Source organism: Podarcis vaucheri (assembly GCF_965113315.1).
Source record: "Podarcis vaucheri genome assembly, chromosome: 1".
In the NCBI taxonomy this organism is placed as follows: domain Eukaryota; kingdom Metazoa; phylum Chordata; class Lepidosauria; order Squamata; family Lacertidae; genus Podarcis; species Podarcis vaucheri.
The window spans coordinates 67,444,612-67,455,363 of NC_138759.1; the positions used below are offsets into that span (position 1 = coordinate 67,444,612).

General features: G+C 38.8%; 1 protein-coding gene across 1 annotated transcript in view; it reads left to right on the forward strand.

The window, feature by feature from the left end:
* The window catches only part of QSER1 (glutamine and serine rich 1), a 38,246-nt gene extending 28,214 nt beyond the window's left edge, over nt 1-10,032 (forward strand). Inside the window, exons 7-13 of the mRNA XM_082191300.1 lie at nt 1,048-1,181; nt 2,569-2,771; nt 3,980-4,117; nt 4,664-4,761; nt 5,192-5,344; nt 7,120-7,215; nt 8,328-10,032. Of these exons, the coding sequence (XP_082047426.1) occupies nt 1,048-1,181; nt 2,569-2,771; nt 3,980-4,117; nt 4,664-4,761; nt 5,192-5,344; nt 7,120-7,215; nt 8,328-8,468 (963 nt within the window). The 3' untranslated portion in view covers nt 8,469-10,032. The remainder of the gene's footprint in view (nt 1-1,047; nt 1,182-2,568; nt 2,772-3,979; nt 4,118-4,663; nt 4,762-5,191; nt 5,345-7,119; nt 7,216-8,327) is intronic.
* The last annotated feature ends 720 nt before the right edge of the window (nt 10,033-10,752 follow it).

Genomic DNA, 10,752 nt, shown 5'->3' on the forward strand with positions numbered 1-10,752 from the left:
TTGAATTCTACCGCAACCTTCAGGCTAAAGGATGTGCTTATAAAAGAGTAACCTATTAGACATTCTTCTTACTTAGCGATGAAGACATGATCTAAATTTTATATGCTGATTCTTTTAACTTGGAGTGTGTGATAAGCTTAACTCTATTTGGTTGCCTCAAGACTTTTCACAAGTGAAAACTCTACCCATAGCATTGGAGGGGATCCCGAGGAACATCTAGTCCAACTCCCTGCAATGCAGGAGTCTCAACTAGATCATGCATGACAGATGGCTATCCAGTCTCTGCTTAAAAACCTCCAAAGGAGAAGAGTCCATCACCTCTTGTGGGAATCTGTTCCACTGTCCAACAGCTCTTACCATCAAACATTTTCCTGATGTTTAGTCAGAATCTCCTAAATCCATTAGTTTGGGTCCTAGCCTCTGGAGCAGGAGGAAACAAGCTTTCCCCCTCTTTGGATATTTGAAGATGGCTATGATGTCTTCTCTCACTCTCTTCTTTACCACCTAAACATACCCATTTTCCTCAACCATTCCTCATATTGTATTTTTTATATTCTGAACCACCCTGATATCTACAGAAGAAGGATGGTATACAAATTTAATATAAATAACTAAAATAGGCATGGCTTCCAGACCCTTGATCATCTTGGTTGCCCTCCTCTGCATATGTTCCCACTGGTCAATATCCTGCTTAAATTGTGGTACCCAAAATTGGGACGCAGTACTCCAGGTGAGGTCTGACCAAGACAGAATAGTGCCCTTGATCAGGACACTATATTTCTATTGATGCAGCCTAAAATAATGTTAGCTCTCTTTTTTTTGGCTGTGCATTATTACACTGCCTCTCTTGGGCTTAGTTCCCACCTACTTCAGCTCCCCCATGTTACATCCCAGCCCTTTCCTGGAGGACCCTCAGGAGGATAGATGCCTTGTGCTCACACTTATATCTGGACGCAACCCATTATTTAAACTTAAATATAAATTATCCTGTACAAAATTGAGTGCAATAATCTGCATGTACTATGTCTGCGTTTTTTCTTGTTGCAGTATCTTGGGTATTTTGGAGATGCAAAATCAAAGTACAAAAGAGTATACGTGAAGTTTATAGAAAATACAAACAAGAAAGAATATGTCAGAGTGTGTTCCAAGAGACCCAGAAATAAGCCTGTGCCGTCTGCAAGGTATTTTATTTTGATAAAGTGTCAAATAGAAAAGCTTTAACATTTGTAGATTTTAATAGAAATATTTTGTATTTTTTTACAGCAGACATCCATAATATTTATTTGTAGTTGCAACAAATAGAATAGACTGAAAACGTGGACTGGTTTGCGTAATTACACACTTTGGGCGTGCATGGTTCTCTTCCATGTATAAGAGGAGGAGGGAAAGTATCTTCGCTCACTTTTGACTAAACCATTGTTTCCCATTATGTACAAACTTTGGGAACTGAGGTTTAGGTAAAAGAGAATATGGAACTTTCACTCTCCTTGTGTACAATGGAGAACAGAACGGGAGCATCTTGGCTCTGAGTCCTGGAAGACCTGCTCCCTGCTTTGCTAGCCCTTTTCCACCTGGTTTGGGAAGGAGGGGCCCTGGCAGACTCTAGCTACGAAAGCTGAGGCTGCTGAACAGACTCTGGGGTTGGAGTATTGCTTTGGGGATCTTTTGTTGCTGTTATTGCTACTAATTTCTGGATCTTTATTTTTGGATCTTATGGTTTGTTATGGTTGGCTGCTTTTTGATGTGCTTTGTTTATTGTTTATGACTACTTATGTTTATAATTATGTGAATCTTTTCATGTTGTAAGCTGTCTTATGACTGAATTGAATTACAAAATGAATTATGACGAGCACATGACCCTAAGACTCTCTGCAGCCCATTGGCAGTGCTCTAAACCATAGTTGTGTGATGTTGTTCATAGATACATTTTTCCCCAGCCAATATTTTTCAGCTTAGTGTCATTCTTTGTGTTTCCTCTTAGTTCCTTCTGTGGAGCTTGGTTGCTGTTAATTGAGAAGCGACATTCCTCCTTTCTCCCATTCACAAAATTCTACTAGTTAGTCTTTCAGCATCTAATGGTTGGGTGGGAGCAACCTGGCACATGCATGAGTGAATTTGAACACATCAGATTACCAGCTAACAACACATTCAGAACTGGTGTGCTATATCTAATCATGACCACTCACTTGCACAATGGAAACCTGCTTTGCAACAGGACTTCTTCCTCATCCAGTTCCTCTCACTGCGCTCTCAAAATCAGCTGCTCTGCCCTGCTAGAGCAGATTCGTTTTTTGGGTGGGTGCAGAGTCCGGGGGAGGACGAGAAGGAGAAGCCCTGTTGCATGAGCGGAAGAGGTCTGCTCACGCTGCAGTGGATCTTTCCCAGTAGTTAGATCATTTAAACAATTGTGCTTGTCTGCAGGTGAAAATGGAGCAAAAGTCCATAAAGGCATTAATGCAGAGAGAATAATAAATTAATGAATAACCTGAATGAGGTTAATTCAGTTTATAAAGGTGAAGCTTGTACTCGCAATAGTTCCTTTCATTTCCTCTCGCTTTCAATTTTTAGGCCTGTCCATTGTAAGCCAAGCACTATCATCAACAAATCTCCTGAGCCTCCAGCATCAAAAACTACACCTGCAACAGCAAAAGTTTCTGTAGTGAAACCCAAAGCTAAGCAGCCAAAGATAAAGGCAGAACCACCACCAAAGAAACGGAAAACATGGAAAGAAGAATTGCCCCCTGCCCCTCAACTCCAGAGTGACGAGGAAGGTAAGTTCCACAATGTCAAAACTAGGTGTTCTGATTATGTAATATCTTCAAAAAAAATAAAATAATAAGCTTTGCAAATATCTCAGCAAAACTTGGTGGAGAGGTGCTAACTTGATAGGAAAACCTCATTCTTAATAAGTGCCCTGAAGAAGGTTGCTTTTAACCGAAACACATTGTACTTTATTTTGCAAAAACTATATTTTGTAAAGATTTATTACTGGCACCACCTTGAGGCTCAGCCTCTTTCATGACTTCTCTTGCTTTTGGTGCTGCTTTTCCTCCCCCCCCTTGAGTAGAACAAAAATTCATTGCGTCACAAAATGTCATTTGCTGTTTTGTTGCATGGTAATTGTGCACATTTCAAAGCCACCATTTTTGAAGAGGGCAACTTTTTTTATATTGCTTCATAACGTGGGATGAGTAGAGTCTTATGCAGACATTGCCAGCACGCATTTACTTTGCATGTGGAGGAGGGAACGGGCTGCACCTCTTGGACCCAGCTCAATGTTACCAAATTGTTGAGCTCAGTGTCTGTGAAGGGATGCTTACATGCATACATGTATAAGCACCCCGCATGGTTGGGAAGCCCAATCACATGGAACGCCAACACATTTGGATATCTTTGCAGACAGCATGCAACACATAGGCATCTAAGAGATGAGGCAGGCCGTATTGGCTTTAGGGTCAGAAACACTCTGTGGATTGGTTTGACCTTTGGCAATTTCTGTCAGGTAGAAAGGTTTCTCCCAAGTCTCCACTCCACTGTCCTTATTAGGAATGACTTCTTTAACATTTAATTTTAAGTGGCGCTTGCAGTGTCTTTGGGCATTGGTTAATTCTTCTGTAGCAGCCATGTTATTTTCAGATGTTTCATTTAGGTTTTCAAAGCAAAGGATGCTAATTTTCCAAAATGAAGAAAAAGTTTAAGCTTGAATTTGAATGCAGTATAATCATAAAAACTCCTCCTAAGCACTATTTTTCAGCTTATAACTAATCCAGTAAGAATCCATATTTTGTTGTTATTGTTTAAATTATTTGAAGCTTTTTTCAACTGTTAAGGATCTTAACAGCTCAGTCCTTACTAAAATAATGCATAATGTATTTCTTTGAATGGTCACTAGAGGTCACCAGAATCGTAATGAATTTCTAGGCCTGTAAACAAAATGCAATTGGAACAATATATTTGTATTTCTGATACTGTATTTCAGACACTGCACCTCCAGCTCCTATCATTGCTCGTTTTTTGAACACCAGAGCTATGAAAGAAACATTTAGGAGCTACATGGAACTGCTTGTTAGTATTGCCTTGGATCCAGATACTATGCTGGCGTTGGAGAGGAGCAATGGTACAGTGTGTTCAACCTTTCACTTTGTGTAGCTTATTTCTGTTTCCCGTATGATATCTTTGTTCAAGGAATGGATAAGACATCAGCTTGAGATCACAAGCATTTAGAGTTCAGGGGTCCCAAACGGTAGTCTGTAGATCACTGGTAGGGGCAGTCTTCTAGGGGGAGGGGCCACATGCCAATGGTGGGAGGGGCCAGTGGCAAAGATGGGTGGGCAGATTTGACTCTTTGTATTGTAGGCTAATTCCAGTCATGCAAAAATCAGGTTTCTATACACACAGCCCTCAATCCTCCCCTCTAGGCAAGCAAGAGATCTTGCTTGTTTAGATACTGCTTCAAACTGATTATCTAAGCAGTATACAGTAAACTCCAATATATAAAATACAAAATAGGTTGAAATATAGATTACAAATACAGATTAACTTGTTTGAGTCGTCTGGGTATATTTTACTGAGCTTGTTCGTGACCCTTTTTCTTACCTCTTTCTGCTTCTGGCCAGTGCTTGCTTTGCTTTGAAGTATCATATATTGTGTTCTGCTTTTTCAGATGAGCTGCTTTTGCCTCATATGAGAAAAATTGATGGCATGCTAAACGACAATAGAAAAAGGCTGCTGTCCAAATTGAGCTTGGAGCGTTCACTCAAGGTATTGATAGTTAAAATGGTTTTATTAATTATTTACTGCTCTTACATTGCTTGAGATCTTTTGGGAAGTGATGTCTAATCATACAAAGCAAATAAAACATCAGTGCAAATTCCTGTTGGATTTCTTGTATATATTTTTATCCCTTCAAATAAAAATTGCCCAGCTATAATCCTGCATTTTCAGATGAAAGGGAGACTTCCTGTAAACACCAGTTAGCATAATATGAAACTATATCTTACCTTAATTGGGTAAATCACCTGAACAGGATTAACTGAATATATTTTTAAGAACTCGAATAACAGTAATTGCTCCTGCATTCTTTTAAAGACTTATTTTATCAAAGAATTCTAATAAAATTTGTTGCTTATTAATTTGACGTAGTGGAATCCTGCACAGACTGTATATTTTTGCCTTTTTGCTCTCTTCTAAGGCTGCTTTGGAAAGCTTCCCTGAACTGACCGTAATCAATCGAGATTCTAAAACAAAAACTGGAGTGAGTGTAATTCCTAGAATCAAAATGAATGGAAAAGCTTATAACAAGAAAACACTGAGGATTTCTAAAGCAGCCTCAAAATTAGCACAGGTATGTGTTTTTTAAAGTGTTTGGGGGTGGTTTGCTGTTATATTTTTAATGGAATATTAATATCCTTACTAGAATCATCTTTACATGCATTATCTAAATGCGGTACTAAACTTTATGCTTTTCAGTTGTTCATAAATTGTTTAACAGCAGTTAAAAAAAATATTTTACTTGTTTCATTTCCTTTGAAGCCCAGTAAGAAATTGTATTCTTAAAAAAGTAAATATGTTGAAGTAGAGAATAGAAAAGGGGCTCTCTGAAGGAAAGATTTCACAACAGGAGGTATGCATTTTCCTTGCAAATGAGCCGTCACACAAAAGTACTGAGCTACCCGCCCCCTTTTTTATTTGGTTGTACATGCACCTACCCTGAGAGTAGGTAAGCCCCACTGAACTCAAATGGGACTTCTAAGCTGATGTGCAGTCAGATTTACTGTAAGCATCTCTGATGGTTCCAGGTCTGCCATTATGGCTGATAATATTGACAATTTTATTTATGGCTTCCTTGTTGCCTTTTTAACCCCCTACATAGTAGCTTTCACATTTGATTTCAACCTGTATCAAAACATGTTAATACTGTATGTAAGCAACTGCAGTGGTTCTCTGAATCTCTATTCTAAATCTGTGCCTCTGTGAGCCCTAGACATTTAACTATCTGGCAAATATTTCCCCCACTGAACTGCTTTCGTTGAATGCCATCATAAGGTACCCAGGTGGAAATGATGGAAGACATTTCCTGAAAGGTTTTTTTTTATCAATATAACAAACAGAAATAAGTAGTCTGCAATTTGCCTATCTGAAGTGGGAGAGAGAAAAATGTTGGGGAGATGGGGGAGTTGCAGCAGCAGCAAACTGAAGGCAGCTGCACAGTGATGTTTGGACAGAGGGAATTAAGTGCAAGGGGGTGAATGCTTAAGAGAAAATAGAATCCAAGAGTGAACAAGAAACCAGCATTCACCTATTCATCCATTGTGATATCTGAGAAGCACATCAGAGGGAGGAGGACCCAGGCATCATCATCAGACAGGGTAAAACTTAAAGGGCATGAAATCGACATCCCGAGCCCTGTTAAGCTTTACTGGGCAGAATCGCAGGGTAGTGTTAGCTGGCACTAAACCGGGGCTCCCATTATAAACTGGGAAGGGTGAACGCCATTCACAGGAACTGGGTTATTTTTGCCAGTTCCCCTGTGTCCCGTGAAAAGCTGCTATGGAGGGTGGAACCGCCACTGGAACAATGTGGGAGGATGCACAGGGACTGCAGTGGGAAGGTGAAATAAAACGAGCAGTGCCTCCCTCAACCCCCTTTGCAAGAGTCTCTGCTGGATCTCAGTTCCATTTTCAAACTGAAGGATTAATCTAGACCAGGGGTCAGCAACCCGCGGCTCCGGAGCCGCATGTGGCTCTTTTACACGTTTGCCACGGCTCCGGGGCAGATACCCACTGTGGCGGGCGCTGTACTGGCTGTGACGTCGCATGTTAGTCACGCACCGTCCCGACGTCACCTTCCCACCCGCTGTCAGATCGCGGCTCTGGAGATATATTTGTTTTAAATGTCACAATGGTTTTGCGACTCCCAGTTTATTTTTCTTCGGAAACGGGTCCAAGTGGCTCTTTTTGTCTTAAAGGTTGCAGACCCCTGATCTAGACCCAGGCCTTGTGTGGATGAATGTATTCACAAGTGCATATTATCTCTGAGTGGTTGGAATAATTATTGAACCAATAAACTCTTCAGTTCATAGTTAACTTCATGGCTAATAAAAACTATTTTTCTCTGCAGGAGTTTGCTGTAGATCCAGAAAAGATATCATTGTGCTCTTTATATCACTCACTCCATCATTACAAATACCACATGTTTCTGAGGTGTAAAGTTGAGGTCAGTTTTTATCAAGTTGATGATAGCAATTTTTTAGTTTTTTCTATCTGATTCTGTCACATTTATCTATAAATCTAGGAATAGTTCATAAATTCTGAAATAAAATAAATAAAAATGCTGTGGAAGTTATACTAGTTAAAATACTAAGATTTGTTGGTTACAGTAATATGGGGTTTTCAAGAGCTTTTGTGAACAGGAAACGTTAAGGTTATTCTGAAAGCTTCTTAAGTCATTGAACAATTTCTGTGGATTGAAATGAATGCAGGTAGCTCAGACAAAAGAAAAACTTGCCAGTTTTATTTATGGTATTTAGTTACTTTTATACAGGGTTGCAATGTAAAAATGCATACCATAGTAACAAACAAAATCAGTACTCCCTGCCGCCACACACACACACAGGCCATAGATTGTATAATTAGCCAAAGGCCCGAAAGAAGAGGAATGTTTTTGCTTGGTGCCTAAAGATATATAATGAAGTGCCAGGCAAGCCTCCCTGGGGAGCGTGTTCCACAAGTGGGGAGCCACCACAGAAATTGCCTAATCTCGTGTTCCTGCCCTCTTGTGGAGGGCCTCCGATGATGATTACAGGGTCCCAGTTGCTTCATATAGAGAGAGAGGTAGTGTAGTCTTGAGCTGTTTAAGGCTTTATAGGTCAAAACCAGCAGGTTGAATTGGGCCCAGAAAATCATTGGCAGCCAATGCAGTCGGACTAGGATTGGTATTATATGGTCAAACCATCTTGCCCTGGTAAGCACCCTGGCCAAAGCCAATGGAAGGCACTCTGCCGAGGCCACCTGAGCCTCAAGCGACAGCGCTGGGTCCAGAAGTACTCGCAAGCTGCATACCTGCAGGGAGTGCAAAGTCGTTAAATAATATTGTAGGTTATTTATGAGTACAGAAACAGAGCTTTAGCCAAGGAACGTATTTGGCCACACAAGGAAGTTCATTAGTATCAGTGCATTGTATTTTGTTTATGAGGTTGCCCCTTGGTCACAGGTGGTTTGTGGGTGGCTGAATAAATCCACTAAAACGTAAGACCTCTGACTTCTGAGAGTATTGAGAATGAATAGATACCTGCAAACTAATCTCCTGCTTCCATTGCTCCTCAATAGATTTCTTCCGTTCAAAAGAAGAGTGCAGATCTAGGCCAGGAGGAGATTGTACAGCAATGCATGAAAAATATGAAATGGGTAGAAGACCTCTTTGAGAAGTTTGGTGAACTTTTGAATCATGTACAGCAGAAATGTTCATAACGGACACTGTCCCAAATGTTACATTTGTTTCCTCTATAGCACTCATCATGAGAAACTGAAAGGTCAGAGAATTTCTGGTTAATCTGGTCATGCCAGACTATTCTGAGTCTGAGGAATCTGTGGTTTCTTGGTTCCGTGGAAAAATTATGCTGCCATGAAAATGGAACTACAAATGAACCTCACTGCATTTTTAATCTGAAGAATGATTTTTTTTCTATTTTGTAAACTCTTGTATTGAAATGACAGGTTTATTTTTGAAATGATCAAAGCATGCACTAAATATATATTTTTGGGCTACGGTGAAAATACCATGGCTTTTTCTGGCTCTGTACACTAGGAAGAGTCTAGGTGGTAAACAAATATTTACATTTGTCTGATCAAGTAGAGTCTTCTACATTTTGCAAACAGAGCTAATATGACATGAAATTCTGTACATGAATAATCGCCATCACAAATTCAGAATTATCCTTCTGCTTTATGGACTCCTTTTACTGCTGTTATGTTCAGGAGGCTGAACATGGAGTTGGTGCAATCCTTTTGTGTCAAATTATATTGTAATGAAAAACAATGACTTTAACTATTTCCCCCATTTTTTATTTTGAAGAAAAACGTATTTTTCTTTATACTGTGCTTTTTTCCCTTTGGAAAGAAATCAGTTGTACATTTTATCTCACAAATAGTTGTATTTTTCACAGAGAAAATATTGTGGCTTACAATTGTTTTGTGTATCTTTGTAATACACTTTTCATGGTTTTCAGTAAATTCTGTTCATTTTTATATATTAATTTCATATTGTAAACTATATCTTAAGATAATCCTTTTGTTTATACAGGTTTCCTCCAGTGTTAACCAGGAATAAGACATACTAGACTTTATAAGTTTGCTTTATAAGTTAAGTTGTGTTTAAACACTGCATTTTATTTTCTGATAAATGAAAATAAATTTCTTACTAAAATAACATGAATAATTGAAATTTTCATTGAATAGCTACTACATTTCTCTTCTGGATACCGAAGACTGATGATTGGATAGACTATATATGCAGTGTTAAACACAGCTGACATTTTTTAAAAATTGGTAATGGCAGAACTGTTTGCTTCTTGGTGCCTTTTCAAATCCTCAGACGTTCTTTTGTAGTTGTCTTTCTCAGCTGGGTTATTTTTTTAATCAGTAGGACCAGTAGTCCCACTTAGACTACAAATGTGTTAAACTCTGATCAGTAGGAAAATTTCTTCATCTGCCAACAGAATGCCTTACCTCAGTCTTGGATTCAAAATGTGTAAGTCCTCTGCTTGTAAAAGGACTAAACGTATTGTACTTTTGTCAGATAATATATATACATAAATATATATATATATATAATTCATTTGTCCTTTCACTGCCACTTAGTGCCTTAATTTCAGCCAAGAAAGCAGGATTCTTCATTCACTAGCCAATCAGGATATTCTTGTATGTAGCATGGTGTATTTTCTTTAGTTGTACATATGTTCATTGCACCTTAGATTTGTAAAAGAATAATGAAAGGCTGTGATCATGAATTAAACTAGGATTTCAAAATATCAAAGGACAACATTTTTGATCTTGATACCTATTATGTTGGTTTACCTCTGCAGTTTCAAAAGGTTTTTATATTGTAGGATGTGGTGGTACTTCGTTTTTCTGATGGGGGATGCAATGAAAATTTTGGTAAATTTCTTGTTGATATTTGTCTTAAAATATCTTCATGCTGCACTTGCCTTGAAAAAAGCCAAGTTGTATTACTGTGACTGTGATTTTGCTGTATCTCTGCTAGTTCTGTAGAAGAACTAATGGTCTGGACTCAAAGTATACCAGTGTTAGGGCTGCATCTTGACCCTCTTCCTAGAAACATTTCAGGCATGAATCTTACCTGCAAACAAAGAAGCGTAATACTGCTGAATTATCTTGGAAACCTCAGCATATATACTGAGCAATATCCCTGCAAACAAATGTACATCTTCACTCATAATTAAGGCTGCAGTCTTTTACCTGTTTATCCAAGCCCTGTAGAACTTCTGAGACTTTCTTTTGTAGCATTGCTCTGTGAGAGTATGTTGTGTTAGGAAGATATTTGAAAGTCTTTTTATAACATAGATGCAATCTCCTTGGGGCCATCATGTCAATAGCCTGCTCAGCTGGAGGAAGATACTACCGTACTTCTCATTTTAGAATTGAAATACTTAAGAACCAGTCACTGAAGGTTCAAAGTGCAAAAACAAAATGTGTTCTTCTACAGCAAAGTAATATACATCTCAACACAAGCTTA